The sequence below is a fragment of the Papaver somniferum genome, chromosome 3, assembly GCF_003573695.1.
Source record: "Papaver somniferum cultivar HN1 chromosome 3, ASM357369v1, whole genome shotgun sequence".
Classification (NCBI taxonomy): domain Eukaryota; kingdom Viridiplantae; phylum Streptophyta; class Magnoliopsida; order Ranunculales; family Papaveraceae; genus Papaver; species Papaver somniferum.
In genome coordinates this window covers 203,412,262-203,427,668 of record NC_039360.1, presented here as the reverse complement: position 1 = coordinate 203,427,668, position 15,407 = coordinate 203,412,262, and the positions used below count along the sequence as shown (strand labels likewise).

Below are 15,407 nucleotides of genomic sequence, written 5' to 3'. Positions count from 1 at the left end.
AAACTGTGAAACAAAATGAGCTACCCCCAAACCTGGATTTTTCAACGGACAAAATTTTGGAAACAAAATCTCGCAGTTTTGGGAGTTCATCATGCACAAGGTCTAGCTCGAAATGAACTGTGCTAGGGACGGGCAAACATGCTAATTCCAACTGTGGCTCCTCAAAGATATTATACTTAGATGCAAAATAGTCCAAAAGGACTTGGGAAGCACACAGTTCCAAACCTAGATTAGGGACTCTCAGAAAAGTCGGTTTGACAATATGGGTACAAACCAAATCTAGGTTGGGTGGAAGGCCATTAGATTGTGACTTATGTAGGACAATAGGCACATCATTACTAATCATCAACATCTCCTAAGTCTTCTACACGTGTCACAACATGCTCACAATCATCAAACAAATTGGCAAGATCACAATCAGAGTCATCAACATCATCAACAGATTTATTCTCATGCATCGGCAAATCAGGAGAAATATCACAATGTGACCTAGGTAGAGAATCAGACACATCAAATATATTTTCATGCATATTAACATTAGTGTCTACAGAAGATTCAACTATTCCTATGTCATGCTCATCTTCACAGAATAATTGTACGAATCCCATGTCAATATCAAAATCATATGAATTACAATGAGTATTAGAAAGAACAACATTCATGAAGGTCGAGGGCGAGAAGCCATATTTTTGAACCAACAGGTTCCACAATATTTTCATGTTCTTCTAACATCATCATATCATCATAATCATCATCATGGTAGCATGCATATTGGTCCTCATTAACAGTGGTGGTGTCATTAGTCGATTCATGTTCCTCTAAATTAGGTCATATTCAACATCATTTACATGAATGGGACTAGACACTTCATTAGGGACAACATACATTTCCTCATGAATTTCCTCCTTTTGTAGGTGAAGCAAAATCTGATCTAAACATGCCTGAATTCGTGATGTAGATCTATCAAAGTTTTGCTCACTGAGTCTGAAAGCTTCTGTGGTGGAGTCTAAATTCATGGGAGTACAAAATTCTTCATGTTAAATTGTGGTGAATGGTACATGTCTGCATGGTCATTAGGGTTTACAAAATATTGATCGCAACCCTCAAAGGATTGATTATGGTCCCAATGACTACCATTCTCACAATTTATGGGCATTTCATACCTTGGATTTTCTCTAGATTGCCTAAAATTATGCAAAATATGACAATTTCAACAGGGTGGTCTAAACTACCACATGCGGGACATGCATAGATTTCAGGTTGCCTAAGAAAGTTAGATGTGACAGATTCCTCATGTGATTGCATTTCTAAAGCTGCGATTCGAGCTTCTAATTGATCGATCAGTGATGATTGTGTGAGTGAGGCACTAGCAAAATGTTCATTTTCACGTTGTGATGAATGATGCATGTGTGAATAGTTATTAGGGTTCATGGATTGAGGCTCGGGACTTTGAAAATGTCCATAATAATTCCTATAACTATTGACATCATGGTCTATGGGAGGTTCATAACGTGGAGTATGTCCATACGCAAGTTCTCTAAGGGATTTGTTGTATTCCCCAACTGTAGACCAAGATCTAGACATGATTGGGCTCAAAAGCTAAGTAACTATGTTACAAAGCCCAAAATTTGGTTTTTAATGGGTTTGGATTTTTGGGAAAAATTTGGTTTTTATGGGTAACATTTGGTTTTGTCGGGTTTTAAAAAGAAATTTGGTTTTTAATGGGTTTTAGAAAATTTGGACTTAATGGGAAAAGAAAACACTTTGGTTTATTGGGTTTTGAAAACTTTGGTTTTATGGGATAAAAGGCCAAGCCCACTGTTGGGTTTTGGAAAAATTGTTGTGAAACAGAGCCCAACTTTCGGCCTAGAGTTTGGGTACACGGCCCACTAACGACTTCAACAAGCCCAGAAACTAACGAAGCCCAGCTGAGTTGGTAGGTTCAGTTAAACTTGTTTAGGTTGTTTGTTGGGTTTTTGAAACCCAAAATTGTGATAGGGACAATCCCACAGTTAAGCACAAATACAAACCCAAAAGTTAACTTAAATTACAAGCCCAAAAAAAAAAAATGGAAAAAATTATTACAAGCCCACAAATTAAAAATGGAAGCCCACAGGTTGGGTTCTCTTAATGGGTTTAGGCTTACTTGCTTAAGCACAGCCCAGCTGTTCAGTTTGGTTGCAAAAGCCCAGTTGGGCTTTGGATCATCCTTAGCTCTTGTTGAAGCCCAGTTGGGTCACAACTTCTACTCCAACAGCACCAACCCAGCCCAGATCAGCATGGCAGGTTCAGGCTTCAGCAACAGGCCCAGCAGGCTTCAGGCAGCAGTTCTGGCACCAGCAGTGTTTTGTTTAACTCAAGCCCACAGAACTGACTGTGTAGCAACTTCAACAGCTGCAGTCTTTGGTTCTCAGTGCTGCTAGCAACATCTTCTCAAGTACCCCTTGATTGCATTTGCACAAACCAGTTGCTTTTTGCCTTTGCAGCTCCTCTCCTCTCCTTTGCAACACCACAATGGCTTCACAAGGACAATTTTCAGCTCTTTTCTCTTTGCACCAGCTACCTGAACACTCAAATTATGAGTTCAGTTCTATTTCAGTAAGCAGGTTAAGTGGCAGGGGAAATGGTAGAACAAAAGTGCTGGTTACAGCTACAGATGTGCAGTGCAGTTGGCAATCAAAGTGAGAAGGCAGTTGCAGTTTCAGGTTAATATGCAGAATGACAAGAAGCTAAGAAAGCAGATGACTATTGAACAATGCAGAATTGCAGAGTGCAGAATGCAGCTAAACTAAGATGCAGACTAAAACTACAGAATGCAAATATGAAGAGATGCAATATGTCAAGAAAAAAAAATGGTTGGTATGCAGTTTATGCCAATACAAAGACCAAATGCAAGATGTAACTAATATTTACAAGGTTACAATGATGCAAACTAAGCTAAGATGAAGATGCGAACAACAAGAATGCAATGTAAACAGCAAATGATGCAAGGAAAGAAAAACAACATATGCGCCGCCACCGAGTCCCCGGCAGCGGCGCCAAAAACTTGATGGGTTTTATAAACAACCTACAAATTGACCTGCAAGTATACAGGGTCAATTGTAGCTAGAATGGGAAGAAAAGGAAAGGGAAAGAAAGGGAAGAAAAAGGAAAGGGAAAGTCCACGGGACAAGGGGGAGCAAATGTGTTTCTAGCTTCTCTAGCTGCTTCCTAAGCTAACATGGGAGCTGAATGGACTGATGTATGGAGCTGAATGGGGTCAGTAAACAGTGAGTGAAACAAGTAAAGATTGTGTTAAGACACCACTGTGAGCATGAGGGGAAAACAAACAGTGAGTAATGAAGGTAAAATAATGAAAGAAAAACAGAAAACAAGCAAAACAGTTGAAGATGGAAGGTATGAAGATGGATGAGAATTCTCCTTCACTAGCTAGTTCACCTTGGTTACATCCTTGTCATGTGGCTAGTTAACTACCTAAAATCCTTAGATTAACCCCTAGCATTGCCTATTGATTTAAAGCATAAACAATCAAGTCATTTAGGTTCCTAGGTTTCTAACTAATATGGTTTGTTCATCCCTTAGATTATTACTAACTCCTAGCTTAATGGTCTGTTTAAAGCACCACTAATCACAAGCCAGTGAACCTTGGAATGTCACTAACCTAAGTGTTTTGAGCTCAACAGGGTGTAACCCAAATGGCTAACCAACATGGTTCAATGGTCTTCTCTAGATTTAAACAGGAAATTAAACTAACTGACATGTGAGAAACAAAAATTGAAAGATGGAATTAAACAGCAAATAACAAATATGAACAGAAATTGAAGAACCCTAAATTGCTTTGAAATGGAAATTGAAATGAAATTAACCCAATTAGGGGGTATCTCGGCTAACCCAAGAACACTTTAAACATTCTACATCAGTTTCTATTTATAGCTTACATCAAATCCCTAATTTCTAAACCCTAAAATTTGGGGATTTTCAATTTCTCTCACCCATTTGCGAAATCAGCTCGACCCATGCTTTATCTTCTCTTCCTCCTGCTCCTGCTACGTTTCTAGCTTGATTTGTGTCATCAACTGCACACTCTAGGGTTCAGAGAGGAAGAGTGTGAGATTGATGGAACAACTCGGCTAGGAGGATAGGAGGCTAGGTGGTAATGATGGTTTGGGGTATGGTGAGATAGGATGGTTGTGGCAGAGCAGTTGGGAGAGCAGGTGAAGGAGAAGGTGGTGGAGATGGTGGTGGTATGGCGTCTGTAGAGGAATGGAGAAGATGGAGTCGATGGTTTTGGGAAGAAAGGTGCGTTTGGTTGGGTTAATAGATTTGGGTTCTTGGGTGTTGAGCGGGTTTAGCAATTGTTGATGCACAACGAGGATGAGACGTTGGATGCGAAGATGATGGATCGATCTAACGGTGAGATGGAAGGAAGCGGGGAGCGATCGTTGGATGCCCGATACAACGAAACTGACGGCTCAAGATGGAGTTAGATGTTGTAGTGTTAGACAGAAGCTTCAGACTTTGATGTACTGGCGATGCTGCGACCGTAGGATGCTGAGATGATCCAATCTGACGGCTAGAAAGGGAAACGGGTATGGATATAGGAAATGGATTTGGATGAGGGTTTTGGGACTTGGGTATGCCAAGCCCATATCTTCTTTAAGAACAATTCTTCCTCTTCAAGCCCATTTCTAGCCTTTTGATCTTGTGCACAACATTCTTCGCGGCTTCCTTGCGTAATTCCTCCCGGCTTTTCACTACTTTTCTGCTCTTTTCCGCTCCGCTATTCATCCAAACTTTATTTGGTACCTAAAAATGCAAAATTAATTAATAAAAATATTTATTCTTGAAAAAAATGAAAATACAGAATACGGGTTAAAATGGAGAATTAGAGCACAAAAGATGAGTTAAATGCCAAGAAAAATATATATAAATATGCACTTTTTAGCACTCATCAGCAACACGTTTTTAGGCAAAGGGCAACCGACTTATGGACATGTGCAACACGTATAAGTTAGATACCATATATATGTGGGGAATCGATCCTAGTACCTAGTCAACCAAATTTTGGAAAGCTAGTGTGACTATGCACAATACTCACATGGAGGTAGAATCGAAACTTGTTTTGGTAGAACCGTTAAACCCATGATTTGTGATTGAGTGTTCTTGATCAATCACTTAGTTCTTGAAAGTCATGTGAACCAATTCTAAACTTTTTTGGAAGTGTGGCAAATCTGTTTCAAGGTTGTAAGTATGAAAGAGCATTTCCAGGAATTATGGAAAGTTATTCAAACAAAGTAAGGATGTCGACATACTTTGAATACGTACAGTAATGTTTATCTTTTATTGTTCAAAGTTATTCCTTAATAGCTAAAGGAAGAAAATCCTAGGATCGAAATATAAATAAGTTAAGAATATTTTATTTAAGGTTCTTAATTTTATTTTAGGAAAATAAGAATTAGTAATGTGCATTTACTAGTTAAAGATTTTCCAAAGAGATTTTCGGTCAATATTTTGGACAGAGCATTTCCAGGAATTATGGAAACCGAGTTTGGAATATATTGCATATCTTGAGAATATTTTCGGTTTTGAAAATTCCTTGGTGTCCAAACTTCCTTGTCTATAAACACTTGAAGTTTGCATTTCTAGCAAACTAATCCTTCGTGACAACAAACTTCCTCGATTGTGTTGTTACTGGTGAAGCTGCCTATTCGGAGAGGAGAGTAACCTAATTAGGCGAAATCTCTTACGGCCGCCCAGTTTAAAGTCTTATATGGGATTGATAAGCTCTATTAGTATCGTTGGTGGGAAACTAGATAATTGCGATTTATCTTGTGTTTTCGATTAATTTGATTGACTAACGGTGGTTGAACTTTGATTTCACCTAGTTTGTTTATGCTTGAGAATCTTCTCTTCTGATATAAGATTCACTCAAACTAGATCGAAGTTTCGACGGGGATCTTTAGACTGTTTTTAGTTCTAAAGACGATCTTGTGATAATCCATTGTTAACAGACTCCGTTCTGTGCGTGATTGATCACAAGAGATTCAAGTTGTTGTGCGCAGGTGTTTATTGAAGATCTAAGAAGATTTGAAGACAAAGAAGATATTGAAGATATCTGATTTGGGGTTCATAATCTTTGGTGTGCGCAATACTTGTTTCGGTATAAGAGAATCCAACTATAATCGGTTTATCGTTGTGGTAGATTAGATTGATTAGTTTTGTAGATCGGCATAAATACAATTCTCTGTGATTAAAAGTATTGATTGCAAAATCTTAACAATTACCTTTGGTAGTTGAGAATAAGATAGGTATAAGAACCTGACGAAGGAGTTTATTTGAGATAAACAGAAGAGCCTTTGTCGAACTCACATCACTTGGTTGAAGAGAGTTGATACCAAACAGATTTATTGTTCCTTTACTGTTTGGAATACAAACCAAAGGGTTCCAAGTACGTGACTTATTACAGGTTGGAGGCGTGGGAATACAAACGGAACTAGGTGAATTATAGGTTTAGTTGCTTGGTATCAACTATACGAAGTTGGTTTAATTTTGTGTAGCGGCTTAATCCTGAGAGTATTCAATTCTGACCAGGTCCCGGGATTTTTCTGCATTTGCGGTTTCCTCGTTAACAAAATCTTGATGTGTCACTTACTTTTATTTTCCGCATTATAATTATTTTATTATAATTAAAGTAAATTACACAAAATTTAATTCCTATTTACTTGATAAGCAATCCTATTGTGTTTGGTTAAGTCCGAACCTTTTATCAAGTAAACATACTTCGTTGTTGTATTGTCACGATCTCATATCCATAGACGATTTCACGAAGTGTGAACCGATTAGTTGCATTGTCTCGACTCAGTCCATAGACAATCACTTTCGGAGAAAGGACTTATAGGTAAAAAAAGTTTTAGCTTGAGGTGTATTTGGATCCCCTCGCCTTTTTCAGCAAGAACAAGACCGTGGTGTATCGTTTTTTTCCCTTACTTGCACTTGTTTCTTCAGCCTTTGCATAAGCTCCATGCTATATAAGAATTGGACATCCAATTCTTCTTTTATGGCATCACATTGCCATAAAAATGATGGTTTGCAACCAGACTTTGCATTACCACCATGGTATATGCATTCGAGAGAGTTTACTTTAATCTTCCATCAAACTGGCTACGATGAAAACACCTTCAGTCTATCGCATAGAAAGGTTCTCCATCTACTTTGCCACTGCAAAGGCCAACATCATCTTTGAGTTCAGGAATTTTCGCAAAATTCTCATTACCACATGTAATGTACTTGTTACTGATAACATCACAAAGATATGCATTCCAAATACGTAATCTTTGCATATTTGTGAGAAACATGGACTTAAACACATGACTTGCACCATAGTAGTCAGCATACTTTTCAGTTTTGTCATGCAATCACTTGAAAACCCAGTTTTCAATGATTCTCGCATGTTTGTATAACGCTTTGAGTAGGAATTTTGACACCTTTGTTATATACTTTCGTGGCCTGTTGCTACTTCAAGCTTCAAGTTCATTCCAATTGACCTTTCCACACAGGACCAACTTTTTCTAGTCTTCATACTAACGAAACCCAAACAATTCACTTTTGAATTTGACAAACAAATGACACCAACTTGAGTAAAAAAGAGAAAAATCAAGAACAGTGTCCCCAAACACCGCTCTGATACCTGCTGTCACATGCCCATTTAGTCGCTTAAAATTTTCATGGGACATGACCGGCAATACTCTGTGGTTTAGTGAATCAACTTCACCCACAAGTACTCAGCCTTGCATACTTGCATCAAAATATGCACCTTCCTTCACTCTTAAGGCTTTATGCAACGGAAGTCTTCATCCCCCATAAGCATAAGAGGTTTACCATGCATCAATTCCAATTAATCAACTCAAACAAATCAACAACATCATAAACACAAATAATACTGCAACAAACCCATTTTATTGCACTAAAGGAAGATTACAAAACTTGGCCATCACATGGACCAAAATAGGCCATTCACCCTCTTGGTGAATGCCTAACACTCTACAATTAGTGATTCTTCTCTCAATTGAACAACACCAACATTATTGATTCCTAGGCTATTTATACTAAGTAGGATCAGGCCAAAACTTCTGTGCAACCACTTGAGTTGTATTCCACAACTGTTGCGCCTTACTGAGTTCGGCCTTGATTCAATGCTCATCCATCTTGGCCCTGCATACTTCTTTCTCTAAGGTAATGCACGAACAATCCTGTGCTTCAATCATCAAGGCCAACTCCTTAAGCTCATTCTGGTTGCACATGCGTATGTTTCACTTGACCTATTTGCTTGACAATACCAATGCCACTCTTGTATTTGTTAGCTTGTTGCACTGTTCAAGCTTTGGCCAGCCTTGAACTAATGCATATACCAACTCTTGGCCTATTTTACCTTCTTGCATCATCCTTGATTTTGGGCCAACTCAATTCCATGGATATGCCTTAATGCCAACATCGCATATGCATCTGCCAATTTTGGCTTTGCCTTGCCTTTCCCTCAATGAAGCTTCATTGTGTCGGCCAATGAGCTCCATTACTTAGCCAAATGTCTTTACAGTGTAGCGTTACCTTTGCGCGTCACTGGCTCTGTAGGGTCTTGCTATCTCAGCACTTGACAGTCTACACAGTAACGCGCAACCTTTACGCATCACTGACTTGCCCTGCAGAAGTGTAATGCGCAATCATTGTGCATCACTTTCTTGGCCGGTTATAGTTAGCTACCTCATAGGAACCGGCCTAAAGAGAGTAAAGAGACGCATAGTGAGTGAGATCAGTGTAGTTAATTTCAGCCGAGATGGCCGAGATGCCGCCGATAATATGGGTTTCGGTGTTTCACCGAGATGTCGATATTACCGGTATTGACCGATATTTCGCCGATATTGGCCGATATTTCACCGGTATTCACCAAAATATCGCGTCTGGGTACTGAATATTCACTACATTGAATGAGATAGTAAAAAGCGAGTCAAAATAAAATAAAACTAAACTAATCAACTCGGCCCTTCTCTTCTCTTTTCGCAGGTTCAGTCTTGTGTAGAGTTTAGATCCTTTCTGTCTCTCTCCTGGTGTAAGGTGTATCACCTCTTCCTAAAGATTCTAACCATTTTTAAATTTTCCAGAGAAAGACCGCATAAGTTTTTTTTTTCTTTTGAGGAGAGAGATAATGACAAACGCCGCTTGTGTCGTACGTCACTCTAGGAAGGTAATCATCGTTCAAATGTGTTTTTATATGTATAAATTCAGTTAACTTCATGATTGGTTTGATCTAAAAAGGTTGGAGTTAACATTTGATGATGGGTTTGATTGTTTCTGTTGTGGCTGTTCTACTTCTTTGTATTTTTGATTGGTTTGATTTGTAATTGTTGATATGAGCATGATTTTATAATGTACCAATGAATTATCGACAGTTATTGTTAATTGGGGGTTTGCATGTATTTTTTTCTGTATTCCTGCTTTATTTCTGTAGTAAGTTTGATCTAAAATCATCGTATCAAACATGAGTAGCCAGTAATTAGGTTTTACCTATTGGAGTGATACCTATTTATCTATTAGGTCTTATTTATTATAAATCCCTAGTTGAGCTTTTTTATGTTAGGACTGAGTGATTCGAATATTGATGAATAAAAATGAGAAAATGGCACATCTCATCTTTACAAACATGGCTTCTTGTGCAGATTCATAAACAAATACGTTTTTGCGAGGGTTTTATTAACAACTTGATAGTTGACAAGCAATTCCTAGAGGAGCTGGTTGATTAGTATTTGTCAGCCTCAATTGTTTTTGTTAATGCATAAAAAGAGTGTTTCTTAAATTTAGCAGCTAAGATGATTGACAAGATTGAAGATGACCATGAAAATCGTGTCCTGTTTTTTCTGACTATAAAATTTTCTAGAATGTAGTCTGGTTTTTGATTTGGATATGCCAAAATTCCTGGCCAGTTGAATCTTATCTGGAAGTGTTGAGTAATCTTTTTCTTATAGTTGCTTACATCTTAGCTGATGGTCATATACTCAGATGTTTATGGTGAACCAAGACTTGGTTTAGAGCTATTCTGGATATTTTCATTAGCTAATATTTTGTTTTTGATTTTCTTGAATATTAAAGTTGCTATTTGGTTTCACAAATTTATTGGCTAGTCTTGCAATCCTGTTTACCACCAAAGGTGCGAGGAACTGTTTTGTGTTTATGATGGCACGATTGAATTTTCTGAAAGAAACCTGGATAAGTTGTGTGAATGTGCTAGGATTTTCACCAACACTCTGAGAAATACAATTTTTTAATACTAGAAGCAACACTGTTTTACTTTCTTTGTCATCTCCAGTTCTCCATGATATAAAAATATACGTAAGTTTTTGCATAATGACATTTGAAGAACGATATTCTTCCTTTCTACGATAGTGAGTGCTTCTGCTACAATTTTATTTTGCAGCTAAGAAATGTTCAGAACATACTTAGAGATAAGCCGGCTATTCTGGCCCGTAGGTTCTCCAAAGAGGCATTTTCGTCTAACAATACAGGAGATGGTAAGTAGTTAATTGATTTACATAGAGCTGATATTCTTTGGAGGTACACGATTTAGATTTTGTAGCGTTTAACCATAGAGAGGCTTCGCTGCCACAAACTTTATTTCAGTTACTGTATCAGCTTGCAAATTTGTAATAAGTTAATAGTCTAGCTTTCCTTGACTGCTAGATATCTTAAAGATCCAACATGGAAATTTTCATGGAAAGAAAGATGGCAGATTTCTTGGAGGCAATCCACATATTCTTAATTCGTCGGCGAAAGTTCTTAGCATCTTCACGGTGATTTTACCCTTCGTTCGTTCAATCTATTTTATTTATTTGCTTGTGTTTTAAATGGGTGCCTTACCTTCGCTCTTACACTTATCATCTGTGGTTATAAGAAAAAAATAAATTCATCATCCGTCATACCATAATTTTTGTTATTCGATGGAAAAGTCTAAGAGCATACCCAGTGGGTTGGATGTCTCTGCTAAGAGTCTAAAGGTTTTCGCCTTGATATTAGATATCAAGAACTACAAAAAGCAGTTCCACAACTGGCTCAGTATTCTCCACTCCTTTTCTAGGGTTCGTTCTAGCCTCAAATTTTCATTTGTTCAATGTTGTTCCTCGATGTTTGCATATTCAACCGCCTTACTTATGTATCTTTAATAATCAGGTCGAAGGTGTCCTTCAGACGAGGTTTTTCAACTTCAGGTTAGTATGGATTATCTGTTCTGGTTTCTATGTCTAATCTTATCTGTCAAGTCTGTAATCTGTTTGTGCTCTTCTCCAGTGGTGGTGCCAAAATTGCTAAGAAGTTTTTTACATGGTTGCAGCAGGGCTTCCTCCACATCAAGAACTTGGAATGCCTTCTCTTTCTCCTACAATGACAGAGGTATTTTCCTTGTTGCTGCATCCAAGGAAAGTTAAATTACATCAAGCCTAATTTTTATTGTGAATTGAAATATTCTGTTTTCATGTAAAGGGAAACATTGCACGATGGTTGAAAAAAGGAGATAAACTTACCCCTGGAGAAGTATTGTGTGTAGTTGAAACCGTAAGATCCTTCCTTTTCTTACTTCTTACTCTATTCTTGGTATTTGATCTGGTTTTACACCCTTAACTACTTTAATCTGACACCCATACTATGTCTTCTCAAAGTATAAAGCAACAGTTGAGATGGAGTGCATGGAGGAAGGGTATCTTGCTAAAATCGTCCATGGTGATGGAGCAAAAGACATTAAAGTTGGCGAGGTCTTAATTTCTTTTTGTTTTACATGGCAAACTTTCCTATAGGTGTCCGCACTTTTCTTTTCATGCTTCGGTTTCCAACTTCGGCAGGTTCTTTGCTCTGTGTTACTTATAACAATGCCTTGTATGTCTGCCACAATCGTTCCCCTCTTTTCTGTACTTCTTACATAACTTGCTTTGTATTTGGATGTATGGCTGGTTAAATTTTACTTGTTGGAGCTATTGTTGTAACTAAATACTGATTGCTTCCGAAAATAAATAATTTGTTAGGCGATTGCCATAACAGTGGAAGATGAGGATGATATTGCCAAGTTCAAAGATTTCAAGTCTTCATCGCCAGAATCTACAGATGAAGCGAAAAATCCTGAGCCTACTCCACCCAAAAAAGAGGTAGCTGAGCCTGTCAGTCCACCAAAGAGAATGGACTCAAAGGTTGAAAAAGCTCGTTTTTCTCAATCAGGAGATCGTGTTTTCTCCAGTCCTCTTGCACGGAAATTGGCAGAAGATAATAATGTTAGTGATCTAATTGTTATAGCCATAAATATTATTACAAGTGCTAAATTACTGTAAAACCACTTTTTTGGTGCTTATGTATTAGGACACTTATGTAGTTTGCATACAGATACCTCTTGCAAGCATCAAAGGAACCGGTCCTGATGGAAGCATTATAAAGGCTGATATCGAGGATTACTTGGGTATGTAATTTCCCATTCTAGGCCTCTCTCTTTCTCTCTTCCTCTCATCGCAATCTTGAAAAATGCTATGATTGAACCACAAAATATGGTTGCTTAACTCGCATTTCTCAAAATATTGTTGCCTAATGAATTGCCAGCAAACTGACACTATGCAAACTTCTATTTGCTCCATATCAACAAATATTTTATTTCGTGAGTAGCAAGATCACTAGGTTATATAGCTGGTGCGATGGTGTTTCATCATCTATCTTCTATGTTGACAGCTTCAACATAAACTCATTTTCAAACTTTGCAGCATCTGGTAAGAAGGGGACATCTGCACCAGCTTCCAAGGCTCAAGGGGAACCAGCAATGACTACATTAGATTACACTGATCTCCCAGTTTCTCAGATTAGAAAGGTTATTTACATAAACATTTCCATTTATGCTGTTATCAAATTATTTTACTCATGTTTAACAGTCAGTTTTAAAATCATATATCCTCTACTTGAATAGATAACGGCTTCACGTTTATTGCTCTCGAAACAATCAATTCCTCACTATTATTTGACAGTGGACACCTGCGTGGACAAGCTTATGGAGTGAGTATAAGTTTGTTCCATCTCTTTATTATTTGCCATTTTATACGTTATTTTCATCATGTACTATTTGCTGTTAATTGCGCTTAAAATAGAGGCTTATTTTGTTTCTCAGTTTGAGGGGCCAATTGAATTCCTTACAAGAATCTTCTGGTGGAAAGCGTATCTCCATTAATGATCTTGTAATAAAGGTACAGTTCTTCAAAACTTTGCAGTTTATTCACGTATTTAGTGATGTGCCTGTGTGCGAAAAGAGTAAATGATAATGAATTAACTTCAAAATTTATTTTCCTGTTGACATCCACTGACATGAAGTTGTAAGTTTTTGTTCCACAATTGCAGGCTTGTGCTTTAGCTCTTTGTAGAGTTCCTCAGTGTAACAGTTCATGGACAAACGATTACATCCGACAGTGAGTATCAAAAGCATGCACTTTATTTAACGTTTTATCTTTTTCGATCCTAACTACATTAAATTCAATGTTTTTTATCCAGATACCATAACGTGAACATCAATGTTGCCGTCCAGACAGAGAATGGACTGTTTGTTCCTGTTGTTAGGGTGGAGTTTGAAGTCCTTCAGGGGATTTGATGTCGGGTAACCTCTATTAACAAATTTGAATTTCTAATGTGCTTTTGCAGGATGCGGACAAGAAGGGTTTATCTGCAATTTCGGAAGAGGTCAAACATTTGGCTACAAAAGCTAAAGAAAACAGCTTGAAACCAGAAGATTATGAGGTAATGATGCTTTCACAAAGCCATTATCAGTTTTTTTCAGATTTTTCTATCGTCATCCATAAACACAAAGTTGAATTCATTTTGCCCTTTTCGTGTCGAAAAAAAAAATCATTCTGCAGGGAGGCACTTTTACTGTATCAAATTTGGGTGGTCCTTTTGGAGTCAAACAATTTTGTGCCATCATTTATCCTCCACAGTCTGGAATCCTCGCTGTTGGGTCAGGTAATTTCCGCTGTAACATCATCAGTAGGCTGCCAATGAAACTTTTATCTCCACCAGTTCAATTGTTACTATTTTAAGGTATCTGTATATTTGATGAAATGAAATCGTTTACAAATTTCATTGTTCTGAACATGGGTTTGTTGCTATTTACATTCGATAAATGTGAAGTAATTAATGGTGATAACATCTAGATACCCAAGAGTTGACTCAAGCTAAAGTAATCTTATTCTGGTTAGGGGATCTTCTATTTGAAGACTGGCACTAGAACTGATATGATATTAACAAAAAAATAAGTAATTCTGGGTAGTCTATTAAATATAAATGTGAATTATTTTAAAAATTGCTTTCTGCCATTCATATACATTTTTATAATTTTCCACTTGCACGTCTTGAATAGCTGAGAAGAGAGTTGTACCTGGTACTGGAGTAGATCAATACAAGTTTGCTTCCTACATGGCAGTGACATTAAGCTGTGATCACCGTGTAATTGATGGTATGTATATTCTATTTTCCCCCTGATTTGCATCTAGCTAGGATGTGTCATGTAATCTGTAAATCTGATAAATTATACGGAGTTACGTTCATCATTGATTCTGGAAGTAACTTGACTTCAACTTTAATTGTTAAATAATACAGGCAAGTATTTGTGCATTCCTTGTTTTCCGGAACAATGAACTGTGTTTAGGTCATGCACCATGTGCATCTAAGGACTCGAGCCGTCATTCTGTTTGTTATGGGAGTCCTAATGTTTTTGTTTCTCTGTTTCAGGCGCCGTTGGTGCAGAGTGGCTAAAAGCATTTAAAGGATATATCGAGAATCCTGAGTCAATGTTGCTCTAAAGCCATTTACATATTCCTTCCATCCTATACTATTTTCTTCTTTGGTAATTTTGAATAAGGTATCCCTAATTTCTTTTGAAGGTAAATTTCGTAGAAAAACCCCTCACCCCAATTCTTCCTAGGTGAGATATTAAGTGCTAAGTTGGGGGGTATCTGAGAGATCAAAGGGTTGCTGAATATACCAATCCTGGTCAACTGAGTTTTGCTGTTTGTATAGAGTGCAAATCACCCCCAAATTATAAAATGTTACAATAAGCATCTTTCAAGTTCTTAATGTTGGATTGGGAAATTTATTAAGCTAGAGTATTAATCGAATTACTAATTGATTTAACTGACTGGAGTTGGGAACATAAGACTTTCAAATTTTCATTGTTTTTATGTTAATTTATCCAAGAAAAAGAAATTCTTTTGCTCAGATAATGTAAGTGTATAGTTAACATGTTTACGGGTTTCTCTGATCAATTTACAGGTTTTCGTTTAGGATTAGAAGCTAAACAGTGTCCTTGAAGATCTATTGCGAATCATATTATTCTCCCAAGTGATCTGATG

General features: G+C 37.5%; 1 protein-coding gene across 4 annotated transcripts; it reads left to right on the top strand.

Moving 5' to 3' along the window:
• Positions 1-9,050: 9,050 nt before the first annotated feature.
• On the top strand, positions 9,051-15,189 carry LOC113358454 (dihydrolipoyllysine-residue acetyltransferase component 2 of pyruvate dehydrogenase complex, mitochondrial-like). 4 transcript variants are annotated; one of them, XM_026602028.1, is made up of 19 exons: positions 9,051-9,238; positions 10,466-10,559; positions 10,729-10,838; positions 11,062-11,123; positions 11,215-11,252; positions 11,378-11,433; positions 11,524-11,595; positions 11,700-11,792; positions 12,060-12,302; positions 12,412-12,484; positions 12,780-12,883; positions 12,980-13,065; positions 13,178-13,253; positions 13,405-13,472; positions 13,555-13,621; positions 13,702-13,797; positions 13,917-14,019; positions 14,417-14,512; positions 14,788-15,189. In XM_026602028.1, the coding sequence occupies exons 1-19, from the start codon at positions 9,200-9,202 to the stop codon at positions 14,856-14,858; spliced, it is 1,647 nt and encodes a 548-aa protein (XP_026457813.1). In that variant the 5' UTR covers positions 9,051-9,199; the 3' UTR covers positions 14,859-15,189. The 4 variants fall into 4 exon arrangements, with proteins under 4 accessions (XP_026457813.1, XP_026457812.1, XP_026457814.1 ...); XM_026602027.1 differs by having other exon boundaries at positions 11,375-11,433; XM_026602029.1 differs by having other exon boundaries at positions 9,187-9,238; positions 11,332-11,433.
• The last annotated feature ends 218 nt before the right edge of the window (positions 15,190-15,407 follow it).

Bases quoted from the DNA above. Each gene is read 5' to 3' on its own strand.
- LOC113358454 (XM_026602027.1), top strand. From the start codon at position 9,200: ATGACAAACGCCGCTTGTGTCGTACGTCACTCTAGGAAG. The intron at 11,124-11,214 runs GTTCGTTCTAGC...TTTAATAATCAG, and splicing joins TTCTCCACTCCTTTTCTAGG to GTCGAAGGTGTCCTTCAGAC. The intron at 13,798-13,916 runs GTAATGATGCTT...ATCATTCTGCAG, and splicing joins TGAAACCAGAAGATTATGAG to GGAGGCACTTTTACTGTATC.